General features: G+C 40.1%; 3 protein-coding genes across 5 annotated transcripts in view; 2 read left to right on the plus strand and 1 right to left on the minus strand.

The window, feature by feature from the left end:
• Positions 1–9,710: 9,710 nt before the first annotated feature.
• On the plus strand, positions 9,711–11,457 carry LOC145466726 (uncharacterized). Its single transcript, XM_081450436.1, has one exon. It carries the CDS (start codon positions 10,112–10,114, stop codon positions 11,087–11,089), a length of 978 nt encoding a protein of 325 aa, XP_081306562.1. The 5' UTR covers positions 9,711–10,111; the 3' UTR covers positions 11,090–11,457.
• Positions 11,458–11,685: 228 nt separating this feature from the next.
• LOC145466725 (uncharacterized) overlaps positions 11,686–27,534 on the minus strand; it is a 69,601-nt gene continuing 53,752 nt past the window's right edge. For 2 of the 3 annotated variants that reach the window (XM_081450433.1, XM_081450434.1), the window contains exons 30-43: positions 20,183–20,244; positions 19,172–19,300; positions 18,711–18,771; positions 18,543–18,607; positions 17,964–18,039; positions 17,437–17,489; positions 16,394–16,519; positions 16,043–16,118; positions 15,647–15,747; positions 14,381–14,830; positions 14,180–14,293; positions 13,522–13,585; positions 13,179–13,274; positions 11,686–12,623 (exon numbers count right to left, since the gene is read on the minus strand). In XM_081450433.1, the coding sequence (XP_081306559.1) occupies positions 12,387–12,623; positions 13,179–13,274; positions 13,522–13,585; positions 14,180–14,293; positions 14,381–14,830; positions 15,647–15,747; positions 16,043–16,118; positions 16,394–16,519; positions 17,437–17,489; positions 17,964–18,039; positions 18,543–18,607; positions 18,711–18,771; positions 19,172–19,300; positions 20,183–20,244 (1,710 nt within the window). In that variant the 3' untranslated portion in view covers positions 11,686–12,386. Of the gene's footprint in view, positions 12,624–13,178; positions 13,275–13,521; positions 13,586–14,179; positions 14,294–14,380; positions 15,748–16,042; positions 16,119–16,393; positions 16,520–17,436; positions 17,490–17,963; positions 18,040–18,542; positions 18,608–18,710; positions 18,772–19,171; positions 19,301–20,182; positions 20,245–27,534 lie in introns of those variants that run through there. The other variant, XM_081450435.1, reaches the window with a different exon arrangement.
• On the plus strand, positions 22,763–27,522 carry LOC145465284 (adenosine receptor A2a-like). The gene has a single exon (XM_081449061.1). The coding sequence runs from the start codon at positions 23,095–23,097 to the stop codon at positions 24,067–24,069; it is 975 nt and encodes a 324-aa protein (XP_081305187.1). The 5' UTR covers positions 22,763–23,094; the 3' UTR covers positions 24,070–27,522.

The raw sequence follows: 27,534 nt of genomic DNA on the forward strand, positions 1-27,534 counted from the left end.
CAAATTTGGACTGTGGCTGTAAAACAAACGAGTTACAGTGCGGACTGGGAGAGGGTTGTGGTAATTTAGATAGGGTTAGATAATAAATTCGCGGTGACGGAGAAATATATAGGATGATACAGGGTAAGCAGGTGTAAACAGGCCGCGTAGCACCTACATAATAATATATCAAACACGAAAGACCGTGTTTGACCACATTTCCAGGCACCGAGAAAAGAGTTGAAAATACAACGCGTAGCGGAGTATTTTTGAAAAACTGAGATTTACAATGAAACGTTTCAGCGCTTTAATGTACATCCTTGAGATGAGCGAAACGGAGACACCATATAAGGAATTCATTGATGCACGAAGTAAACCTAAATTATAATAATGATTTAAGATTTTAAAACGCGCAGACAAGGCAGACTGAAGACCACATTACAGGATTCAAAGCAATTCTAAAACGAAAATTAGAAACAAAAAGAGCTTTGCCGGCAGAAAGAGAAATTATTTTAAAAGGTTGGAAGTTAGGTCTTTGCGTAGAATTGTTATTGGGCTTTTATATTTTTTACATGCGCTATAACTGTTAGCCTGGCAAGCATCAAGACAGATAACCTTCTATTAAATATACATGTCAATAAAACACAACACGGAGGGCTGAAGTTAATTATCCAATCGGAACGCTTCATTACCGTTCCCTTATTAGACCGGATAAGTATCTATTAAAATAAGAGATTTATTAAACGACTTTTTAAAACTTGGTTAAAACCAAGATTGCTCTTGACCGGACGATAAGAACATTAATGTTTCCATCGCTGGAAGACTTAAGAGCCGAAATTTTCTAAATGTGAGGAATTTTTACAGAGCAGCTTTCTGTAATATTTATATGTTCTTCAGTGAGCCCAGTTTTGCGTGTTTTGAACTCTTAAATTAACTAAATTCTAATTTTAGCTTACTACGTGTATCCGTTGACTCACGTATCGACCCATCGTTTAGTTGAGCATTTAAATCCGCGGTGAGTGATGAAAGCTAATAGCCGAAAAGTGCAGCTAATTTCCTTAACTTTTAATTGCGTAATCCGTGTGTCCGATTCGCTCATCTCGAGGATGTAAATCAAAGATCAAGGAGCGGAAAAGTCCGTTAGATAATTAATGGAATCGAAAGAGTTCGTGACGGAATAGCTTTTGTAGTAACTTCGGTACTCTTTTTGCAAAAGTTGCCAAAGAAAACCAATTCAATCCCGGAAGAAGAAAAAAAAAACAAAAAAACCCAAAACCACACAACAGACAACTCGTGATTTGCATACACGTTCGTGCAGATGAGAATAAAGGCCTTGAGTTGAAATTCACTGATTTGAGCTTTTGCAGAACGTCGGATCTGTTAAGCAAATATAGCGGGACTATTTGTGATTTTACGAGTGACCACTGCATTGCCAAGTCAGGCTACTCATTTTGTTTCGAATTTGATAATTTGTGTCGCTTCTGGGTAAGTTATTCGTTTTCTTAGTTCCTACTACAATAATGGGCCGATTTCAACTCATTAGCTCGCAGTTTGAATGGAGACCAATATAGAGCAAAGCAAAACTAACGACCAACAATGATACTACTTAAAATGTATTTTTTTAAATTAATTTCGAAAGACTGCATTTGCCCGTTGCGAAGAGACCGTGATAGCTCCAATTCCTCGGAAGAACCAAAGAAAAATGGTTACCACAGATACTTTAAATCTAGATTTCCTTTTAGACATTTTCCCGTAATGATTTCAGTTCGAGCGGAAATAGCGCAGGTATTCGAGGCAACGGCTTTTAGTCGAGGTAAAAAGCTGTATAAAATTAAATTGCCCCACACCTGACCAAAGCGAAATTCGATCAAGAACTCTGAAAAGGTAACGATTCAAGAATGATGTCGGCAGACGACCAAATCTGCCCCATCCCAGGGAGACTTGGGGAAGCTCCTGTCGCTTTCACCACCACTCCCTCCGCTCACTAAGATAGGTAAGGCTTTAAGGTAAAGCTTTTCAACTTTTGCCACTCCTGGTCGCTTCATGCTACTGAAACCGGGATAAGCTCCGGCCTGGTTCGTAGGCAGACTTTATCTTACCTACCCTTTCCACTTTTAGTCCTTAACAAGTCACGATCTCGCCGAAAATCTCATACTCTACCTACCATAGCTTGTAAGTTTTGACCAAGAGACAATGATCGTCTCTTGTTTTGACCCACATTTTTTTTTCAGGGTAAATGGTAGCAACCGAAGCTGAGAATTTGCCTTCAAAACCCATCTTGCCGGCCACGAATTCACACAGAACTGAGATGACACGTTCATCGCTGATGGAAAGGGAAGGCTAAGATTGAGCCGTGTCGGGGATTGAGTTGCTGTCACTGATCAATGTTTCTCTATGTCTAAACATTAACAATAGATTTCGCTTGAAACATCAGCCAAAAATCGATGTGCAGACATGTAGGAGGTTGTATTGTTGAATCAAGAGATTATCAAGGTAATCTCTTGATTGAATTTATCTCTCCCCTCCCGCCCCCCCCCCCCCCCTCAAAGAAAAAAGATGACCGTGGCAGGCTAGTAAATAAGGCGTCATATAATCTACCATGGAAGCGACTTGAACATGTTTCACTTTGCACTGTTTGCGTGGGCATATTGCTCTGATGAGTTAGTTTCCAGAGACTTCCGTTATATTCAACGAGACTGAAGTGTGACGCGAATATAAGACCTTAAGTTCATAACATCCCCTTTTGTCCTGAATAACTCTGCTTTCAACTATTCCCGTTATATAAATAGTGCCCTTCTTTTCCGTCAGTATTTAAATGATCTTATCCTTAATTATTCTATTTTCGACTCTTTCCGTTATAAAACGTCTCCTTTCTTTCCGTCAGTATTTTTTCAAATGGTTTTGCCCTTATTAATTCTATTTTTAACTCCTTCCTTTATAAAAAAGATTCCTTCTTTTCCGTCTTGATTTAAATGCTCTTGTTTAGTAATTTTGTCAATTCTTTCCGTTATCAAAACTTCCGTCTTTTCCGTCATTAACTTGTCATTAATGCAAGGTTTCTGTCATATAAAAGTAGTAAGAGGTAGCCATTATTCGACCCAGTCAAAACAAAACAGTCCGCAAACGCGAGTCTCATCCAGTTCTCCAAGTCAACGTCGTGCATGGTAAGTTTGTTTTCTCTGGATCGTGAATTACAGTGTTTCTTCGCTGGCATAATTTGGCCAAAAAAAAAACCACTCCTGCCAGATATGTTGAAAAAATAACAGGCGAGGTATTTGGCGGGAAATTGCGACTTTGAAGCACCTAAAGGAACGAAATCTTCGCAGGCATAATTTGAAAGAAAAAAAAACTCTTAAAGGTATGTTAAAAAGATATTGAGGCGAGGTATTTGGCTGGGAATTAGGACTTCGAAACAAAGGATTTGTCCAACACTCCCAGCATTTTGAATGGCCGCGTTATATAAACCTTGGAAGACGTATAATGCATCAACTTAAATGTTGAAAAAGAAGACCGCTAATTAGATTCAGAGGACGACGCCTTCCGCGAAAAAAATGCATAGAACTACGTCCAGATAAATTGGAAAGGTTGAGACAGAAGAAACCTTCAAGTTAATACAACTTGATTTTCCTCCCTCCCCTCTCTCATCGCGTCGTGTATCGTGTGATATTGGGGTTTTGCCCTGAATTTAGTTAGAATTTGTCGCCTGACAAAAATATTGCTCAAGACAAAAAGGTTTTTCAGTTTATACATAAATCTGAATTCTTTACAACACGAAGTTAATGATAAAAACCTTTAGACAGTAACTCTCAAGGGAAACGATGCAAACTCGGCGATCGGCATACTTTAAAGTCCGTGTGCTGAAAGAATAATAATAATAATAATAATAATAATAATAATAATAATAATATTTAGAAAACGTATTTCTCGTTGCAGGTCGGCAGATCTTTAATGTAGGTGGCTGAGTGTAAATGAGGCCGTATAATCAGCCTATATCACATTTGATACAGTAAGAGGTACAGTAAAAAGATCGAGTTAAGAACTTGCGCTGGAATAACCAAGTATTTTATCCACCAGATGCCACCTTTAATTGTGAAAAGTTTTCCGTTTTTGTCTTTGTGCTCGGAGATCTTGTTGTCTAACGTTGTCTAATTCATTTCCGATATTATGCAGAAAGAAGTAGTTTATCTAAGGAAGAAAATGCAGACTTCTTTTGTTAATGAAAGGTGCATTTGTGAGTGATGCTTAAAAGCATCCGGCTGAGGTTAACCAAATAATGGAGCAAAATTCAACAACCTGCACATTTATATTGCACGATATATATTTATTTTGAACAAGATATAATTGCTTTCAACTTATACGTATATTTATAAGTTAACTCATTTATAAATTAACCTCAAATTCCTGCTCTTTTATTATTTAAAGCCGGGAAACATTCTTGTTGAAGAAAGCTTTCATACACTGAACTACCCAGGCGGAATATTCGGTCGATTGATTGAGAATAATCAGGTAAACTATGAATGACAATATTTTGTTGAATGAAAAAAAAGTAATGATTGAATTTTTTTCTTTTCTGTTTTGTTTTTTGTTGGAAAACAAAGAGTTTGCCAAATGGAGTTCAACTTTCGTGGATTTGATATGTGCGAATAGGAAAGACGCTCGTCGATACTTGCTAAGAAACTGGAGGGCTATCAGATGCCACCTGCTCAATCCATCCAAGTTTGACATCTTTCAATCAAGCAATCGGTCGGTCGGTCGGTAAACCAGTCAATCGATCAAACAATACTTAAAGTGATCAGTACGTATAACAGCCGGTTCACAGATGCGCCACCAAGATACAAAATGAAAAGAAAAATCTTCAGGGAAAAACTGTCGAAGCAATTCAGAAAAGTTGAAAAATTACAATTGGGTCGAAGACATTATTTTAAAAAATGTGCACAGTATTTACGAGGTAAAAACAAAAGAAATGCACAGACCATTTATTTCTGGTTGTCCTGGATTTCTTTCAGGCCTTGATTGTTTTCCCATATCTCAATATCATAATATACATAGGGAAGGATATTACAGTGTGTTTTATGCTGACAAGACTACTATATTGTCTTTATCACAGGCTAATGACCAATAAAAACGGGTCTTTCATGGTGGCTGGAATCTCGAATCACACCGCTGGACACCAACATGGCGGGAGAAGCTGCTTCGTCCCTGGAATATCCAAAACATTCCAACGCGATTACTTTTATTTCACTAATGTTGTGTTCACACCAGTAATTACGCTTTTAGGGATCTGGTCTGTCCTGTCAAACGGGTCGATTTTGATAACGATCCTAAAGGGTGGAATTCGAATCCGCCCGGGATTTCTCTTGTTATGTAGCTTAACACTGACTGATTTTCTCTGGGGAGCGCTGGTTACTCCAGTGTATCTGAAATTCAGGTTTAAAGAGATTGTTAATGGCTACTTTTGCGCTAATCGTGACGACTGGCAGGACCCTCTTACGGTGGCATCCTTCTTCTTGTGTTTGTTTGGCATGGTGGGTAGTCTTGCCGTGATAAGCTTGGATCGCTATTTGGCTATTACTAAGGCGATATGGTATAAGGCCTCTGTAAAACCCTGGCATGCCCGTTTAGTGTGCATCGGCGTGTGGCTTCTCTCCAGTTCTATTATCACTGCGAAAATAACGCGCGTTGTGCCACGAGACGCGATAGAAGGGGTAGAGGCTGGTTATGTGATAATATGCTCTTGTTTCACTATCATCGCTCAGGTCTTGACGCTTTATGTTCTTCATAAGCATAACAGCTTAGTAGCCCAAATTGCCGGGTCTGGGGCAACACCAGGAGCGGGGAATAATCCAGCTAACATAACCGCCGCTATTGAGCGCAAATTAACAGTAACTACCAGCTGGGTTGTGGGAGAGCTCGTCCTGATTTTGATCCCATGTGCTATTGTTGTAATTATTTCAAAAATAACCGATATCCCCTTCTCCATGCTCATGGAGCCATTGTTCTTTCCAATCTCCTCGCTTGTTTCCAGTGTAAACCCAGTATTGTACCACCAAAAAAATCCTCAGTTAAGACAAGGTGTGTCCAGACTACTGAAATGTCAATAAATGTTTTTAAGCGAGTTTTGTTGCTATTTTTTTCTGTTGTTGTTGTTGTACTGTTCCCTCTCTTTGAATGGAAGTTCCTTCACCCCTTCCCTCATGCGGCCTGCTGTGCAGGCTTATTCTAGTAGAAATTCAGTATTTCTTCGCGAAATGTTTGGCCGTCACATCTTGAATTTTTTGAAGCAGACCAATATTGTAGAGGGTGGGGGAAAAGAAAATTTGTACCAAGGGAGTGGACGACAGGCGAGAGAAATGGGGAGAGGGGGACGGGGAGGGGAAAGGGAAAGAAACATACTCTCGCACTACCCAGTCCCCGCCCCACCCTAAATCAAACATGGCGGCTCCGTGAGCGATCACGAGGTCATGCAACGGTAACTCGCGCTTCCCAGCAATGCGCCTGCATTGCACACTACTTCATCTGAACTGAAAAACTGGGATTGGTCGAAAAGAATGAAAAGAATATGGTCACTTAACTGAGGCTCCTATATTTTTTTTTCCATATAAATCATCCCCGATCGAAACGCCAGGAAATATCTCTGCTAAACAATTACCCTGTAAAGATCTAACATCAATTGCAAAAGTTGAAATTACTAACGTAGAGGAATCATCAGGCTTCTGTTATTATTTAAAAAAAAAAACCAAAAACAAACAAACAAAAACAAAAAACGAAAAAAGCAAAAGCATAAATCATAACAAACGGATTTGACGTTGCTGATAAGTAAACCTTATTTACATTTACGCTGGACAAAGGTGGAGAGAAAAGAGGGCCTTGTTCCCAGGTACCATCCCTGGATTGGAGCTTATTTTTTCTAACCCTCAAGCTCAGTGCTACCTGTTTTCCGTCTTTCACCGACAGATGGGACGACAGAGAGTAAACACGACGTACCATCCTCTGTCTTTGTTGTCATAGGCTTCAAAGAAATTGAAATTCCTTATTAACAGCTATGAATTAACTACGAAACTCCGAAACACGTAAAGTTTTTAGAAACCTGGGACAGGACTAAACAAGAGAAAAGGATGGTATACCCGTGTAGGAGTGCATAATATACACTTGCTGATTTCGTTTTTGGCCGCGTGTGCTGGGTTATAATACATGTAATTGGTGCAGAAGTTGAATGTTACATAAATTAACTGACATACTTCGCGCGCCGGCTCTGATTCGCCAAAAAACTATCGTTTATTGTACCGGTAAACACATGGTTTCCGATACTCAGCAATACTCAGCTCTAAGTGAGAGCTAGAGAACTCAGAACACTAGCGAAAACATGAGCTTTATTGATATTTTCGACTTTCACTGGCTGAGATATCAATAACACGAATTTCTTTTAATTCAACATATCCATAGAAATTTGAAAGAAAAACAGGACCAGAATGTAAATGCTTGATCTTTTTTAATTCCCATGGCCAAAATTTTTTCGCCTATTGAGGTTTACGCTTGGGTTTAGAAGAAGTTTTAACCGCTTTCAGTGCTTTCCACGGTCTGTGGAGGAGGCAGTTCTGACTACAGCTGGACTTGAATGATCAATTTGGGTTGTTAAAAAAGCACGTAAAAGATTTCTTTCGAGTTAGCATTAAGCTCATCAATAGTCTTCAATGCATGCATGCATGCATAACACTATAAATGAATTAAGCCGGCAAGAGCAATAGTTTTCATTCAGCAAAATACGGAGAACCACGAACTTCATAGCCTTCAACATAAGTAAATAAAATAGGAATAAATTTCAGAAGCAGCGTATCTAGAACTAGTTTCCAGAACGGCTCGTGATTTACAAGCTTTTCTTGTGTTCTCCCAACATCCCGCGTGGGTTATTACCCCTATAAACCCATAGAAAGTGTGGTCTATTGCTTAAATAAAGTATGATCTCAGAGGTAAGATCTTTTCATTTGCATGACTAAAAAAAGTCAACTTCCAAGTTTCTTATGAAGTAAACCTTTTTAATATACAGGTCCGAATTGTTCGAAAGGTGGATAACTGCGTAGTTTGTTTTGTTAACGCTTACCGGATAGTGAATTATCCACCTTTCGAACAACTGGGGAAGCTGTACAACGAACAGCTTTTTCTTTCCGGATTCAAAAATTTCCCTGTCCACACGTAGCGTATTCAAATCGGATTCACTTGTCCACACGCATCCGATGGTATCCGGATTCACTCTAGAGAAACTAAGCTACACGTTGTGCCGCCATATTGGTTTATTGTTCGGTAAGAGACCGGACAATATTTTGCTACGTCATCGGATTCGAAAATATCCGGATTCACCGTCCACACGTTATCGGATTCGTTGCGGATTTTTTTTTTTTTTTTTTTTCACTCTGGAGAGCGGATTAACAAATATCTGGATTCGCCGGATGCGTGTGGACGGAAGCCGTATCCGGAAAGAAAAAGTTGCGGATTCAAAAATATCCGGATACGTGTGGACGGGGCTTCAATCTAACGCTGAGATCAGGGGACGTATATTAGAGATTCAACTCTAAAATTCTAGATTCAGGCCTGCTCACACATACATACAAAAAACTATTTCTACGTTTTTTACAAGCGCTCCTCGACAAGGCAATTTTCTTCAGTCGCGACTTAAATCTAATTCTCACAAGCTTGTGTGTGTTTGTTCTACATTTAAGCTTTGAGTTTGATCCCCGTTGGAGAGGGATTAGCACTGGGTAATCTGAATTTCAGTGCAATTAAAACAGTTTCGGGATAAATATACAGGCTAAGATTTACTACATTCAACTCATAATGTTTAGTTTATATTCGCGCGAAATTATCCTTGTCTAGTTGCACAATTTTCGTTGCATGCGCGCCGTTTTCGATTTAATTAAGAAATTTATGATCCGACAGATCTTCTACTCGCCACGTGAAAGACTCGCGGGATTATCTTAAAACGTCAGAGTTAAAGAAAAAGTTATTTTCAGAATATTGCATAAAGGTCAAAAACAAACCGCTGAAAATATAGTTACATCTGCCGCGCCCCGCCACGAATACATATTTCAGAAGTGCAACTGAAATATACAGTCTGGTTGTGGAAGATTGCAGCTCAGTTTTTGTCTACAGCATGCGATAAAACTTCATATTAGCAGGTAAAGTTCATTAATGACTTTTATCGCTTAGTTATGGTGCGATTCTTACTGCAACTCAGTCAAAACTCTCAAAACGTTTTCTAGCGAGTGACTTTCTAAGTTCAGACTACCCACGAATGAGCTAGAATCTATAGAACAAACTTTGATGAAAAGCGTTCTTTTTGCGAAAGTTCCGTAAACTAAAACCTGTTTAGAAAACAAAATATTTTGTTACCACGGAATTCCACCCCACTGCAAATGTTAAACCCAATGTGAACCATAAAACTGACAGACGTTATTTAAGCGGATAGCAACGGGTTAAAAACATTAAACGAAACATCTAATCGCCCTTTGTCAGGTATTGTAGTTCGCCCTCGTTGCTGAAGAACTGAAGTTTCCAGTGGAATGACGGCAAAGTCGTTCCGTAAAACACCTTAGGCTGAGGAACACAAGTGGTCGTGTTTACGTTTACATAGCTAAATAAAAGATAAGCTGTACGTATAAAGACGTGACAGGTATCCTGACAGACCGAAAAAAATGCTACAAGTTCAAACTTTTACGAACCAGTATATATAGAATTCAGATGCGTAGAAATCAAGTCTTAATAGCTCGAAGAGTCATTATCAGTGATTCATCCCGTGTTTTAATTCCGCGCATTCGTGTTAACCTTATGATATATGCATGAGTCGTGTAACTTTATTCTACACCGAGGACAAAGAGTATAAACTAAGCTACGATCACAGATTATCTTCACGCGAGTCCGGCGCTGATCTAATGTAATTTTACGAAATGCGATTTTCCTTAAAGTTGTTGTATAGGCTGTTAAGCGCAAGTGTCATGAATATAAACTGAAAGTCATCCATAGAGAGTATGGTCTTGATGTACCGCCAAGTTCTCAGAAGTAACATTAAGATATTTGTGTGGCGAGCTGTAAGGAGAATTAAAATTTTAAGCTTTTTTCCCTTTGTTTGCAGAGCGTGAATATGGAATCAAACTTGACTTCGAATATCACGCAGGTCGTTTTGCCGGCGGACTTGGCAGAAGAGCAGACGGGGCGACCGTGTTTTTTACCAGGAATTGCACAAACTGTTCAGCTACACTTCTTTTACTACTCTAACTTCTTGCTCACACCGGTCACCACTCTGCTAGGTCTCTGGTGTTTCCTGTCAAACGGGCTTATCCTGATTGCCATTCTCCGGGGTGGACTTCGAATCAGGCCAGGGTTTTTGTTGCTGTGTGGTTTGACCCTGACGGATGTTCTGTGGGGAGGGCTGGTAACGCCTGTGTATGTAAGATTCAGGGTCGCAGAGTTGCTGAATGGCAAGGTGTGTTCAAATCGCAGCGATTGGGATTCACCTCTCATGGTAACGTCTTTCTTTTTGTGCTTGTTTTCTACGCTGGGTAATCTTGCCGTGATGAGCGGGGATCGCTACTTAGCTGTCGCTAAACCCATGTGGTACAAAACCACCGTGACGAAACAGCATGCAATCTGCGCGTCCTGCGCGGTGTGGCTGACTTCAACTGCAATGGTGGTGTTGAGGCAAGTGCACTTGTTTCCTCTCAGAGCGCTCGAGGTCTTTGAAGCGTGTTATGTTGTCGTCTCGTCCTGTGCGATTATAGTTGTCCAGTTGACAACTTTAGTGGCCCTTCGCAAGCACAACAATGCGGTGGCGCACGCAATGGAAGAAAGCGCTCGAGTAAATGCTGTTACCCGTCATAACACAGTCGAGCGCCAGCTGGCAGTCACTACTCGTCACGTGGTTAGTTTTCTGGCTCTGATTATCCTCCCTACGGGGTTTTTAGTGGGTTTATCACAGATTCTGTCGTGGAATTTCCACATATTTGTGGAGCCATTGTTCTTCCCAATCGCTACTCTTTGCTCTGGTATAAACGCCGTGTTGTATTACAGGGGAAACTCCCAGATTAGGGACGGCATCATTAAACTTGTCAAATGTCAGTGAATGTGTTGAGGTGCTGAGGAAATGTTCTGGAAATTCCAACTCCGAGGGTGACAAATAATCAGCTGGTAACCGCTCTGTTTACCTCGCTTAGCTTGAAACGATCCAAGCCCGTTTAACTTAATTCAAGTTTGAGAAATTACAACCAAATTCTACGGAGCATTTTATTGTACGCTGTTTCAAGTCTCAATCCAGTAAACGCTTCATGACAGATGAAACGATGCGTCCCTGAACCTATCGCGAGTTTATGGGTTTGAATGCCATTGAATCTTTGAAGACTTTGGACTGCTGACAGTCGGTTTTTTTCGCTAAAGGTCACTTAGACGAGTGTTTCGTCATCGCGAACGCAAAAGGGTGGTATGGCCGTGGCCGAGTGGGGACGAAGGCGAGACGGGCTGTATGGCTAGGGAGAGAAGGCGAGTTATTTTTCATTTCGTGCGTGCCGCGCCATGTCTCGTCCCATTCCCCTTTAGGCTAAAGCGTCTTGTCTCATAATCCCTGCTGAATTTCGAGAGCAAAACAGATTGCCAGCAGTCTATGAAGACTTTGACTGATTTTACTTCCTTGAATTTTCTTTGGAATTCACGACTGTAAAGTGATTATAATCAACTAAGTTTACTTCTTTATTAGTACACTGTAGAATCAATATACAAAATTAAATATCAAGAAGAATGTTCATGATCACGTTAACAAAACTTAACTCCATTCTGCTGAATTTACGTTTTATAATTAATGATCAATTAAATTTTCTTCAGTACATTTGCATAACAATACAAAAACTGGAGACTCGAGGATATAAAATGTGAAAACCGCGAGAGAACAACGAACAGTGTAAAACGAGGAACACTTCCTGTCCAGGAAAACAAAACAATACTTAATTAATTCCAGTTTGCAAAACTAAGAGGCCGTTTTGTAATTTGCTTTGTTTAACCACTCGGTTGGTTTATATGAAGCTAAATAAAATGGATGACTTGGTGTCATATTTCTTAGCTTTACTTCAGACATATTTCTATAAAAATAGAATAGAAAATTATCGCTTCGTGTTTACTAAGTCTGATGCAAACAAGAGATGACATTTTAAGAGAAATTACTCCTCTGGTTCATGCAAACTTCCCCGTCTCCCAAGCGCACTCTCTTATTCACATCTGGCTATGGGACAAGGAGGGCGAACTTTGTTTTCTAAAACTCTTGATTTCCTTTCTTTTCTATAGTCACTAGTACCACGGCTGTTACTTTTCTGCACGCAATTGCTTGGGCATCCTAAGGAAACACCAAAATGGCTATTCACGATGCCATTCCGTCAGCGGAAGTCCAAACAGTCTATATCCGACGCCACGCTTTCTTCATCAGAGTCAGAATCGCTAACAAGCATTTCTGGCAATAACACCTGCTTGCTCCGTCCTCTATCATCGGAATCCCGTCGGGAATTACTCGGGTTTGAGGGCTCTACTCGAGCGTTCGTATTGTCGTCGCCTTCGTCTTCTTCGGATGAGGACCAAACCTCCCACCGATCAAAGTCAATTGAGACATACGGCAACTGAAGCGCAAAAACAACACGTTAATGGTGAAGCACGAGAAGTTTATGATTTTGTCCCCCTAGAAGCTCGAGGTAATCAAAGTTACCAATAAGACTTCGTGTCGTCCAATTCGGTCTGTAATCATACTCGTGATAAACAAATCGGACCCCCGCTGTGCGGTCGTCCGATTTTGTTATCACTTTTATGATAACAGATCGAATTGGACTCCATTCAGTCCTATTACCATTACTTATTTATTTCTGGCGATAGGTTCACCGCATTTATGTCAGACGGTGGATTCGTGGAAAAAAAAGCTTGAGAAAGTAGCTTGAGCAAACAAACATCTTTATTGCGACTCATCTCCCGCTCGAAGAACGCGCCTGATCACAGAGATTCGTGTAGTATGTTACTCGTTGATTGGATTTGAACTTTCGTGTACGAGTGAAAACCAGCCATGATTTTACACAAATCTCAGTAAAGCCATGGGGTCAAATCCCAGACTTTTCCCTTGCAGAGCACGAATTGAACACGGAGAGACTTTTTTTTAACGGGTTTTTACGCCCGTATTTCCTTACCTTTTCTTTACTCCTCAGTAGCCGCGTCCACACCGCATGGTTTCTCTTCTTGAGCAAAATTTGCACCTCGGCGCCTTTCACCACCACCACGCTACGCTGCAATGGTCAAATAAATGAAAATTAATAATAAAATAAATTGAAATAGAATGGATAGGAATTTGCAGTGGCACATCCCACGGAGAGGCTCTTCGTTCATTGTTTCCAGATCGAACTGGAATTTAGAGGTGTTGGTTTCTGTGGAGGGAAGAAAAGCTGAGACCCCTGAGAAAAACCCACGGAGCAACGCGAGAACAGTAGAAATAAATATATCAGTCGGTGTACCAACGATAAAATAATTTCTCACCTCAGAATCGATGTCTTCAAACAATTCCAAGTCGAGTTCGTACAGTGAGCTCCCCATCTGCGTTCTGGTAAAAAACGACAATATTATGGCCAAGTAAGACAGGAAAAAGCTATTTTTTGAGATCGTACCCAGTTCTCCCGCAGATGTTACCGCGCATGATCCCGCGCGTGGAAGTTTCCATGAAAAATGAAAATGTACGTACGTACACGTCTGTGCAAAGCCGCTTAAGCCGTCCACGTGATAATATCTGTGCCACTGTGTGTACATACACCTTATTCCAAAATGGCCTCAATTTTAGTATTCTTTTGTTTACGTGCAAATTAGCCCTTGAAGCCTCGTTTAAGGGAAAATATTCTTTTGAATTTCGAGTTTAAGAACGAGGCAACAAGGGCTAATTTGCAAGTAAACAAAAGAATACTAAAATGGCGGCCATTTTGGAATAAGGTGTATTGAGCTTAAGGAAAAAAGACAACAAACAAACAGAGCCGTCCATCTCGTTTATACTGATGAGTTTCAAGACCTATCTTCTGATGAACGAGAAAATACCATCATAAAAGTTTTCGCAACTTCGATGGGCAAAACGAGAAACTTTGTAACGTTATATGCCTGACACTTGACGTGAAATTGGCGAGTTAATAAGGAAATAAGCCAAACTAACCTAAATAAGAGCCTGCGAGCAGTAATCTCGGTCTGCTGTCTCTCCACACCGCGCAGCTTCACACAAACTCGCACCAGTTCCCTTGTTTGTGACCAAACTGTTTTTGGATGTAAGCTTTATACCGAGGAAAAGAAACGAACATTCATTTAGTGAGGAATATCCAAGTTAGTGTCGGAAAGAAACTCATATAAACACACCAACCTAAATGGCACTACATTTGCGTCTTCCAGAGTAGAAGGCCTTGAGTGATTTATCGGTCTTGCTGAAGCACCGGCAGTTTTTTGAATCCTTAAATTATCTTTGGCAGCTGCTTTTGCAGATACACTAGCTGGTGACGAAGCATTCACAGACGCAGCGTTCTCGTTCTCTTTGTCACTGTCCTCCCCTTCCAATGGCGGTAGATCATCTAACTCATCACCACCACCATTAACCTCATTATCTACCAGGCCATTAACCACTCTATTTTCAGAATCTTGGTTTTTGTCGCTGCCAGGAGAGGCCGAGCATCCCTGGGTCCTACTAACAGGCGTTGGAACTTGTGCATTGGTGCTCTCAAAATTGCCGGCCGCTGACCCAAGGAGCCGTTGTAATAAATCCCCGCATACACGGCGCGAGATGATACCTAAACGCTGCGTTTCATCAGTCATAAAGCTAGAAAAACAAGAGAGGTAATGGGGTAAGTTATGACAGCTGTCCCATTATAAAGGTTCGGAAAGAAGGTAAACACGCACGTACCATGACATGCGCGGATGACACTCACACGACGCTTGCGCTTCGCGCGCGAACATCAGCTCCTCGCGCCACCTGCGACACTTACTAGGGGAAGTTTTGACAATGAAAGCAAACAAACAAAAAAACAAACAAACAAACCAACCAACCAACCAACAACCTTCAGGTAAGACTACTTTCTTATCGGATAACATAAATAACAAATTATCCACGCAGTTATTCTAGGATAGCATAGAAACTCCGCATTCCTAATAAAACGGCAGACAGACGCATAAAAAATGTGTCTTCCGCGTTTTTCGAGAAAAGAAACTTCTTTTTCCCGAAATCTGTAAACTAAATAGATAAAAAAGTAGTATCTCAGCTGCGCAAAGAAAAAATGAAAACGCAAACAAGAAAATGTCCACAGTGTACATATGACTACTCGGAGGCGCAGTGTCCTTATGGTTATTGCGCTCGTCTCCGGATCGAGCGGTCTGCGTTCGAGCCCTGGCCAAGGACATTGCGTTGTGTCCTTGGGCAAGATACTGTACTCCCACAGTGCCTCTCTCCATCCAATCGTATAAATGGGTGCGGACGCACTTAACGCTGGGTGTAACCCTGCGATGGACTAGCATCCCATCCAGGGGGGAGTAGGAATACCCTTAGTCGCTTCATGCTACAGAAACCGGGATAAGCTCCGGCCTGATGAGCCACCTGGCCCGTATGCACACTTTACCTACCTACGTACACACGACTAACCTCCGTAGTGTTCCAATCATTCCAAGTCTCATCATAATATCTCTGTTGTACTGGTTGTTGCTAGCGAGAGTCTTCAGTGTCAGAGCGCATTGTTTTATGACCTGATTTAAAACAATATGAAGTGCGTTAAAATGCTTGGAGTGTCCTGCTTTCTAAAATATGAATTCTACTAAGGTCACTGAGATTTGGAGGAAGGAAAAGAAAGGGGGAACTAGAGTCGGGGAAGGAGGGGGACACTAATGGACAGGGTTGGAATAGGAAAAAAACAAACAAAAACAACAACAAACAAAAACAACACGACAGTATAGGAGAGTCATGGTTTACAATTTTGTCTCTCTAGCAATGTACTTCTGTTTCTGATCGAGCCACATAAATAAAAGTTTTACATGGTCCTACCTGCTGTGATGGAGATTCCTGGAGTTTTTTGCAAATGTTCTCTATACCTCCATACTGACGAATGAAATTGCGGTTTCTGAAGAAAAGTAAAGAATGTTCCAAATGAAATATTGGCGAAAATATTTCTTTACAATGAAAAGATTTTCTGTGCTAAGTTACACCCTCTTACGACAGGTTAACAAATATTGAGCCCGCGCTTTATAGCAATAGCGTTGCTAAGCAACATGACGTCTGCCTGCACGGAAGTCAGTTAGGTCGAATGTGCGCGACATCATTATAAAACAACAAAATGTGGTTGACAAAAGAAAAACACCCGCAAACAACAACAACAACCGAGTAACCTGCACTCACTTTAAGTCAATAGCTAGCATTCCAAGTGTCCACGTCGTACGTTCTAAAACATTTTCGTTGACTGTCTGTGTTACCAGCTCACAGAGAGTCTTAAGGCCACCACATTCCTGTACGGCTTGGCAATTGCTGTAGGGAAAACATTATTCTTTGTTTATTTATGATAGTATAACATACACATGAAATACTTTATTTCAATGAAAGAGTTGTGTTCGTTCTACTGCAGACCATCAACGGGGATTCAGAATCAAATTACAATCAAGATTTCTACCTCCCGTCGGTGATCACACAAACAGAGTTACACTGTTGTTTAATGCTTAAGAAATAGAAAACGTTCTCCGTTTTTGTATCGAGTTATAAACACGAGTGTAAGTTTGAGATAGTGAAATAGTGTCCCCAATTAGTTTTTTTTAAAGCTAACTGAATACTTATTACACTTAAACTGATAAAGTCTTTCATTCATTCAGAGAAAGAAAAATGCTGTGTGAACACGAGCGATAGGCGAGTGTTTCCACTGCTTTTCCGGGTTCTTCCAAACTTCACGAGTGTTTCTATTATTTAAATTATTCGCTGTCGATTTCCGAGGTGATACTTGATTCGGCCTTTGCCTTCATCAACTATCTCCTCACAGAAATCGACAGCGAATAATCTAATTCTTAATTCAAAACAACCTGTAAGAAAGCCGTAGTTCTGTGTTTCTCTCGACTATTACAAAGCACGAGCTGTAGACGCAAAGTTTGCACGAGCACAGATAATTTCTGTTTTGATAATCGAAATAAACTATTCCTTACGTTTTAAATCTAAAGAACACGCGCCATGCTGCAGCTCTCGTAAGGTCTCACATGAATGGCTTGAAACCCTTTGAAAGGACAAAAGAACAAACAACAGAAACAATGCCCCCTAGCCCCAACACAATAACAGCTGCTGCAATGACGACAAATAGAATTACAAGCTTACGAGAGCTGCTTCACTACTGAACAACACACACGACAAGAAACTGTGATCCAACTTTTCAAGCAAATACAACAGTTACAACACTCCTTTACCTGTCATTGTCCTGAGCAAGAGATCCAACAGCCCAAGCTGCTCTCTCCAGGACCTGAAATCACAGCACCAAAAAGTCTTGTTTGTCGAAGGCTTCAACTAGCCCTCGTGTAACTCGAAGGCTTTCCGATTGTGGTTCGGTTAGTCTTCGGAGTACATGTATTAAGCTCTTCCATTCTAGTTCAAATAGTCCACGTGCAACCTCGTCCCCAGAGGAGAGACTCTGAGAACGAGGTTAGTCCTGGTGGTACCCAAAGGCTTACCGACGTAAGATCGGTAAGTTCTCGTTAGTCGTACAACACCGACAGCTTTCCGTTTCTGGTTCGGTTAGTCCTCATAGTATGGTTCAACTAGCCCTCGTAGTTCGCGAAGGTCGACCCGAAAGCTTTCCAATCGTGGTTCGTTTAGTCTTCGTAGGACCCGAAAGCTCTCCGATTCTAGTCCGTTTAGTCCTAACAGTGCCTGCTGGATTGGTTAGTCCACGAGCAAACTGCAATTGCGCGTGTCAAATCAAAGAGATACAACTTACTTTTTCATCAGAGGCGTTCTTTAGAAGTTCGCACAAAGCCTTGATACCGCCACGAATCCTGGCCTCATTTTGATTCCTATTAGAGAATCATAAGCTACGCTTAGAATAACGAGTGAACGAGAAAGAATACAAATATCTGATAGAAGAACGAAGAAATGAAAGAGAAAGCAAAGGAACAGCAAAAACAGAAAAGATGAGAGATGAGAAAATGTCCGATCTTAAATTGTAAAATTTACCCAAGAGCACGCTCCCTTATTGGTTACTTCGAGGTCACATGACAGTTACAATAAAATTGTTTCACGCCAATGGTCTCTGAGCGGGCAACATTGCTAAATCTATGACGTCGTCTTGAGGGTAAGAGTGAACGTTGAGTTTATTAGACTTTATTATTACTATTATGTACGACAGTTTAACAAGGGTGGATAAAAAGAAACGTCAGATAAAGATAGCTCTGCAATAAACCTACAAGGCACTAAACGAATTTTACAAAGACAAGAAGATAAAGTTAACGAAAGCAATGCCCTATTAGGAAAGAACACGTTTTCCCTGCGAATGAGTAAATAGGTTAATGCTAGTCACCTTTCTGTAGCTGAAAGATTCTTCAAAGCCCAGGCTAAGCTTTCTTGAGCAGCGCTGTCGCTAATCTAGGAACAAATGTCAAACCAAACAGCGGGAAGGTAAGTTACATCATTCAATTTGGAAAATTCTAAAAGGCAAACAGACAATTTAAGATGTTTGTCGTCGCACCTTTCCTAAAAGATAGCACATCATTTGAAGTCCACCTTGGTTTCTAACTTCATCGCAGTTACTGAAAACAAACAGTGATAAAGACATTTTTTTGTACTGTTGTAGTCGACCTTATAATGTGAGTATGAAGTGTTGTTTGAAGAAACAAAATTAACGTCATCTCCAAAATTCAAAAAACAAAAGTGTTAAAATGCTGTTGTTTATAGTGGTGAATGCGCTTAGCTACACCTGGCTAGTTCACCAGAATACCACTTAAACTGAAAAGAACAAATATAACAACTAAACATGATGGGCTTTAAGATCCCAACTGGCAGGAGGCAGACCTGTTCGCTATATACAAACAGGACTTGAACAACGGTCTACTGAGAAACAACTCCAGCTAAGTGGTCAAAGCGGGACTTGAACCCGCGACCTCTGGATTTCTCCTCTAGCCGCATACGGGCTTTTCAAAGTAAGCTCACCTTTCATTTTCGAATGATAAAGATGCGAGACTTGCTAGGACGTGCTGTAGAATCAAGGGGTCTCTGTTTAAACTCAGCAGGCGGCACAGCGTTTGGATAACTCCACAGTCCCTTAAGTCATCTTTTAAACTGAAAATTAACACACTTTGATTAGGAAAACACACGAAACTTAACAATAAAATAACAATATAGAGCCTGGAGCAGGTGCAGCTTTGCAAAAATAAGGATGTCTGCAAGCCATGGAAAACACAACTATTCCCGGACTTTTCATCAACCACGACCAACGAAAAGAAAAGAGACTAGTTTACGCTTTAAATTTTGCTTTAATTACATTTGAAGAACGTAATTTTTACTGCCCACAATAATGCGGTCGTTGTCAAGAGCACACATTGTCAAAATCGGCAGGTTGAGTGACAACTAAACAGAACATTTCTTAGAAGAAAATAAATTTTAATTTTAACGTTTCCCTGAAGTAACAGAAAAAGATCGGTGACGTTATCTTGAAAGGAAGCAACCCTGAACAGGAAAGTTTTGTTAACAGTGTACATACAACATTAAACGGGATTGTGCCTTGGCTGTGCAATGCAACTGAGTATCGCAGCTCTTAATAAAGTTCACACAGCGCACGACGAACTCGTGGTGAAACATGAGAGTTATTGAAAAGTTGATACAAAGTGACGTGGCATTCAAGGAAGAGAGGAAGATTGGATGGGGGAGTGCCGAGAAACTTTCATGGCCAATCAGTAATGACGATGGACATTACCTACGATCAAAAAATGTGTGAAGAATAGCATTCATTGATTTGTTAAAACTGCAGTTTCTCTTCTCATCTCTCTCTCTTTTCTCTCCCCCTCCCACCGTCTCTTACTCAATCCCATCCTCCCTCTCCACCCCTCACTTCCCCTCTATCTCCGCTTCCTCCCTCTAGCCCCTCCCTCCCTCCCTCCCTCCCTCCCTCCCTTCTTCTCACTCTTTCAGAAGCCTTCCTTCCTTCCCTGAGAGCAAACTAACCTTTCACTATTAATGACAATACTCTGTACTTGCTTGACAATTTCTATTTTCTTCGCTGATTCCTGAAAAAGTAATGCAAATTGATAATCTTTATCATCAATACTTTGCGGCGGTTTAAATCTTTCACGTTTGTTGTGGGCCAAATTGTTGTCGTTTTCTTCAATTTATTATTTAATGATACAAAACATTTTGTTGCTGTTGTTGTTTTAAAATTTCCAGAGCTTGTGGGACTCCAAACGCGAAAGATCCATTAGCAGCTTTTGACATTTTCATTGTCCACATTGTCAGCCGCGAAGGGACCGAAGGGTTCCACGAGGAAATACGCGAAGGCTTTATGCAGTGGTCAGCCGAATTTACAAAAACATGGACGTTCACGGCGAGGAAGTTCTTTCCCACCATAACTCTTTTATTTTACATTAACTCGTTATTATCGTTATTTATCTACGAATTTCACAGCTACCTAAATTTTTACTTAGTTTGCCTATGTGTCAGAAATAAGATTTGCAGCTCAATATGTATTCAAACTGGAAACTCGCCATTGCGGTTCACGTTCTCTTGAAAAAAACTTTGACAGAGAAAACAATTTTGTGACAGAAGAAAGCTAAGTTCGACTAGATAGCAATTTTAAGGCTGGTTTCCATATGGTAGCTACGATCGCAACAGAAAAACTCGAGCGGCACTTACAACTTCGCTCCGCGAGACAGTTTTTTACAGCCAGGTTCCTAAGATCGCAATGATCACTACAGAATTAAAACAAACAAACAAAGAAATAAAAGAAAAATACCCGACGGGACCTGGATCAAACGACGTATCTACAACAATGTACCACGCAACAACAGGCCTTTTGCCTTTACGCCTTTTGCCTCGGTGTCAAAACGAGGCTTCGTGCGAAACCATTCATATGGAAATGTGTTCCACGAACAGGTTCATTTTCATGCCAATTAAACTCATTTTCATATGAAAGGTTTCGCACCAAGATTCGTTTTCAAAGAGAGGCACAAGGTAACTTAACAGAATGGCTACAACGTTTGAGGAGTGGATTCCACACGGGTCCGAAAGTTCACTAAGATCGCGTTTATTGTCTGTGACACGTAACGTATAATTTTATACAGAATCACCGCTGGAAAAAAAATAATCCTGTGATTTTACATGACGGAAATTGGAAGTATTAAGACTGTGAAAATATTGTGAGATGAAAACAGAATAACAATTATTAAATTGCATAAAGTACACTTACAATATACAGACAACCAAATTACTTATTTTACAATACACTGTTTGAAATAAGCGCTAAATTTCCAACTCAAGAGTGAAAAAGCTTTTCCGACTGTCCGTAACGCGATATAGTTTGTGAATAATTGTCATAAGACACATACTGTGCAAGGATGCACACCTGAAAAGCTGAAAGCCCTTATCATAGTTAATGTCCTTATGTATGGTGACAACAAACAAGCAAATTTCACCACCAAGCTTCGCTTGGAAAATACAAATTACATATTTTATCGTGGACAAATTCTCAAACAAGCAAAGATGAAAATAACATCGTCCTGAAAACAACATGAAGGTGCCAAAGGTTGGAGAAAATTTCCCGAAAACGAGGCTTGGTGGTGAATTTTGAGCGTGTGACATAATTATGCATAAGACCTATTGTATTTACTCTTCATGTTTATTGCTAAAATTTAAACTCGCATTCAAATGGAAGCAGACATAACGAAAAGGTGTTCCTTCAAATATTTATTTGGATAATCGTGGCAAAATTAAAATGTCATCTTTGACAAATGTAAGGAGATAGCCGTTGGCGAACCTTCCTGTCAAGGTTTGCAAGGAAATTTGACTTTTGAGGGAAAGCGTGGGTGATTTTGAAAAGATATAGACATCCTGCAATCATATTTGTACCAAAAAAAATTCACGCAACACTGACAGGAATTCTACGATAAGATAAGAACTTTATCAGTGTGTAGAAGTCGCTAGCGTACAATGTACACTAGTTGGGGACACCTAACTACAATTACTGGTCCAATAATAAAAAAAAAATATGAAATATACGTACATATGTAAGTATTGAAAAATATATAAGACAAACAAAGAGTCATGCAATAAAATCAATTGTTAGTTGTTACAAAAAAAGAAAAAATAGTCTTTACGAGTAATGTCCAGAAGGCTTGTGAAATTAATCAATTTGATGCGCCTTTTAAAAGTGTCCAGTGATTCAGACGATCGAATATATTTGTCGAGTTTGGACCGAATGACACGGCCTAAATAAGTCGGGCTATGTTTGCCATAAGAAAAAGTTCGCAATCTGGGTATGGTGGTATCAGAATTTCTAAGATGACACTGAGAATATTGGTAACAACAAATAAGTCCGCAATGTTAGGAAGCGTCAGACCATTTTTGACTTTATTGCAATGGCTTACAGTGGTCGCGCATGAGGTGCTGGTAGTTTCGCTAGCTCTGTTTATTACATGTTGTTTAAGGTGGCTCAAAACAGTTTCCAGCAGGTTTTTTTTACAACTTTGCCAAAAGTTGCGTCTTACCATGCTTATGAAAATTTGATAGTATAGAAAAATTTCACCAAGCCGTTTTTGAATTATAAGTCCCTCAAGCTGTAATTAAAGGTGTTTTTAGCGGGTCCTACCGTTGCTATGGCAACCTATTGCATCACAAAAATGATAACATCGTGTTCACCAATGATTCAGCAGTTTTTTGATACCATGATATTGGCCTCAAGAGATAAAGAGTGGTTATAACGACCCATCAAAATCTAAACGCTGAAAACTGTCTTGAGCCGCCTTAAGTCTGCTGGTTTCAGGATAAAGAAACACTTCTAAATGTATTGAGAACAAGGCAAGATCAATGGTTCAATTTAACCACTCTCAACTAATGACTTGAGACGGTTAAACCAAGCAACAAACATGGCCGAGCCATCGACGGAGATTTACGTTTCTGTTTCTCTTGGTATTCTCTCGGTTGTTATCGTGGTGGCAAATTGTTCCGTTTGCGCTCTGGTTTGTTTTAACAAGATTCAACGAACCTACACAAACTGGTTGGTATTGTCACTCGCTGTGTCAGATATTCTAACAGGAGGTGTTTTGCTACCTATATTACTCATCAAGCCCAAATCGCTTGTGACAGACTACTTCATTACTTTAATACTACTCTCTGGCGTCGCTAACATTTGCGCAGTGACTTACGATCGCTATGTTGCTATAATCAAGCCACTAGTCTATCGGTATCGTGCGCCGACGTTTTTCAAAAGAGCCATCGTAGTTTCGTGGCTGATTCCAACCATGTACACCGTATTTCCGTTAGCCTGGGACAAGGATCCTACCAAAACAATCCACATTGTGTACCTTGTTTGCTTGGAGTTCTTTGGCGTTGTCTTGCCTTACATTTTTGTAACCTTCGCCTATGTTCGAATTTTCAGAGAAGTGCGACACAGCTTATCGATGAGGAAAGACTTTGAATCCGCGAGAGAGCAGAGAAAGGAGCGTCGACGTATCTCATCAGACGCCCAGGTGGCGAAAGTCTTTTGCATAGCCTCCACAGCATTCTTACTCTCTTGGTTGCCGATTTTGTACTTAACTACCGTAAACAGTATTTTGGTTCGGCCGGACCTTAACCCTGGTGTTTTGGTCATCATTTCGCTTTTCACAGTAGCGACTAGTTCGCTTATAAATCCACTAATATATGCTTTCCTAAAGCCGGATTTCAAAGTGTTCATTCAAAATTTCTGTCGAAAGACTTCTCAGACGAAAGTCGTGACCAAGAAACCTAACATTCCTTCCTCGTCTCGTCGGGCAAAAACAGAGAAAAAAACGAAGCAAACAGACCAGACAATAAAAAAACGCGAGAGCAATTCATCGTCAGAGTATGACACGAAGTTGTAAAAATACTCTGGGACTTCGACACAGGATTTCACGACTACCTCCTTAGTTGTTCTCATGAGAAAAAGAACGACGCTCGCTAAAGGACGCTTTAAACTTCCTGTCAAGTCACCCACGTCAGCAACGGTAATAAATTTAACAAGTTGACGTCAGTTTTCCATACGTCTGTCCGGTTATTGATCATGAATTTCGTCATAACATTGTCAAAGTCGCCGTGGATCACGAGGCGATAGCCGAATGGATCCGCAGAGTACTTTGACAATGTTATGACGAAATGCACTGTCAATAACAGGACAGACGCATGAAAAACTGACGTCAATTTGTTTTTTAACGATAACAAATTGTAAATTGTCCGCTCTCGCTTGTTGACGCATCGCATAAATTATAAATTCATATGTCTGTCCGCATATTGACAATGAAAATTAGCCAATGAGCGCGCGAGAATTTGTGCAGTTATCGTAAAAATATAATTGAATTACAAGCCTTAGTGGTTCGCTGCTAGCAAAGCTATTCTGTGCGAGCTGCTATTACTTTAACAGTATTATTTAGTTTAGTTAAAATAGAGAATAACAGGAAAAAAAAGGAAATTAGAGAAATTTTTTGAGTAGATAAACAAAATTAAAACAAAATATCATATATAACACATAATGTAGAAATTAAGTAGCAAAACGTGGTTGTTGACATAAGACAGTAGAGGCAGAGCGAGTTAACAATAATAATTGAGAACGAAATGGTTAAAAGAGGCTCTATACTAATACTAATTAAAGAGCGAGAGATACTTAGAGATCTCAATATAGCGCATATAAACAATCATCTCAATTTGGAGAATTTGCAAGCGCACTTTACTCAATTCTCGTTTGAAGGAGGTCTTCCTCAATTCACCGCTTGTAGCAGCTCTCTACTTCTACCCATACTAACTTTCGGGCTTGTCTTTTTGAATGAAAAACAAAAACTCGGTCAATACGGCAAGGTCTTGGTTTGAGATTTTCGCCTAAAGACCTCACTCTAGGTTAATAAGTAGTTAAAACTGGAAACATGAAAAGTTCGCCGTTGCGGTCGACGTTCACTTATAATAATTTGCGAAAGAGGAAACAATTTTGTGGCAGAAGAAAACTGAAATGGTTTTTAAAAGGTTCTCTAGATGGCATTCTTAAGGCTGGTTTCATATGGTAGCTACCATCGCTGCGATCGCAATAGCTAAACTCGAGCGATGCCTATAAATTCGCTTTCGTGACGGTTAGTGTGGACGGTAGACCTAACCGTAGAAATAAAGTTGCGTTTTCAAACTCCTCCGGCGTAGTGTCGATGGGGCCTAACACCATAGCAGACACAACGACGAGCTGCTCGTGAGCTCAAATATTTGTTTGGGCAATTGACATAAACTCTTTCTAAGTTTAAAACACATATTTTTAAGCCTTTTATGGATCAAGACCGTATCAATCATGTATGTACCGTAAATTAGGTTCAATTTTTTGTTTGTTTGTTTGTTGTTGTTGCTCTTCTTTTTAAATGCTTGTTTTTAAATAATCTACAGAATGGCTGTAATTTTTAATGTAAATGTTTAGTATTTAAAGTACAATTTTATGAATAGCTGTATTTTATATGTAAATGCTGATCGCCAGTTAATACCGGTGATCCAGTGATCACTGATTGGCCTCTCAGGTTAAATTAAGTCTTTTAGTTATTTATTTTATTTATAATAAACGCCTGGGAATCCATTGAAATGTCATTTTTGGACTTTCCTGTCAAGTTTCGAAAGAAGATTTTTAATAAGGGGTAAACCATTTGACTTTTGAGGGAAAGCGTGGGTGATTTTGAAAACAAAAATTATAGATATGCAGTCGTGTTTGTACCAAAAAAAATTCATGCAACAAAAAAAGATTCGCACACGTTCAGTGAGCCGAAAAAAAGCATGGCAAACACGTCCCCCCAGCCCCCCAAAATACTCCTAGTGCATGTTACAAACATTAGTGCCTGTAACAAATCACCCATCCCCCTCGCTCAAAAGCCAAATGATCTACCCCCAACTGGGTTAGTGAGACAGCTGCGACAAAAAATTGTCACATCTATTATTAACTGGCATGAATTCTGTCAATTGCATCCGCTTGTTTTAGGATAAAGAAACACATCTAAATTTGTTGAGAACAAGGAAAGATCAATGGTTCAATTTAACCACTCTCAACTAATGACTTGAGACCACACAATTGCTGGTTTTCAGTGTCACGCAATTCAAAATAGATCAAAATAGAAATCAAAACCGGTCAATAGATAAAGTCCAGAATCTGGGAAATGAAAGAATGTAAATATGCAAAGACTCTCGCCAAAATTCTGGTCACAGCAATTTTTCTTATGCGAGATATGCGGAGAAATTTTTTACCCAAATTTACAGAGATTTGTTTGGAGACGCCATGCTGGTGCCCATCCATATGGGCACCAACATGGAGGCCGGAATCCAACAGAAACATCTGTCACTGAGTTTTGCTACAAAAACGTGAATTTATTCCTCGAGAAACTCTAAAACATTAAAATAATACTTTTTCTAAGACATGAACTGCTCAGATAGCCAAGTTCCCCGAAATAAGACACGTTTTTAACCATCATAACAGCTCTCTAGTCCGTCACGTAAATGCCGCATCACGCAAAAGCTTAGAAATTCAAGCGTTGTGTATCACAAAACCAAAAACCCATTCGGAGCGAAAATTTGTATGAATATTAGTTTTCAGCTGCTCTTATACATCATTTAAGTAAAATCTCAGGAAGATCAATAGTTTTGTAGTTCGAATTTTAGTGACGTCATGTGAAAACCAGCTATAGGAAACCATGAGAGCAATTCATCGTCAGAGTATGACAGGAAGTTGTAAAAATACTCAGGGCGTTCGACACAGGATTTTACGACTAACTAACTCCTTTGTTGTTCTCAAAACTTTTGTGGCAGAAGAAAACTGAAATGGTTTTTAAAAGGGTCCCTAGATAGCATTCTTAAGGCTGGTTTCATATGGTAGCTACCCTCGCTGCGATCGTAACAGATAAACTCGAGCGATGCTTATAATTTCGCTTTCGTGACGGTTAGTGTGGACGGTAGACCTAACCGTAGAAATAAAGCTCCGTTTTCAAACTCCTCCGGCGTAGTGTGGGCCTGACACGATAGCAGACACAACGACAAGCTGTTTGTGAGCTCAAATATTTGTTTGGGTAATTGAGACAAACAGATAATAAACTGGCGCCTGGGAATCCATTAAAATGTCATTTTTTGACTCTCCTGTCATGTTTTGAAAGGAAATTTTTAATAAAGGGTGAACCATTTGACTTTTGAGGGAAAGCGTGGGTGATTTTGAAAAGATATAGATATCCTGCAATCATGTTTAGACCAAAATTCATGCAACAATGCCGAAAAAAGATTCACACACGTTCAGTGAGCCGAAACAAAGCATGGCAAACACGTCCCCCCCAGCCCCCCCCCCCCAAAAG

Source organism: Orbicella franksi, chromosome 13 (genome assembly GCF_964199315.1).
Source record: "Orbicella franksi chromosome 13, jaOrbFran1.1, whole genome shotgun sequence".
NCBI lineage: Eukaryota > Metazoa > Cnidaria > Anthozoa > Scleractinia > Merulinidae > Orbicella > Orbicella franksi.

Coding starts and splice junctions, on each gene's coding strand:
- LOC145466726 (XM_081450436.1), top strand. CDS start 10,112: ATGGAATCAAACTTGACTTCGAATATCACGCAGGTCGTTTTGCCGGCG.
- LOC145465284 (XM_081449061.1), top strand. CDS start 23,095: ATGGCCGAGCCATCGACGGAGATTTACGTTTCTGTTTCTCTTGGTATT.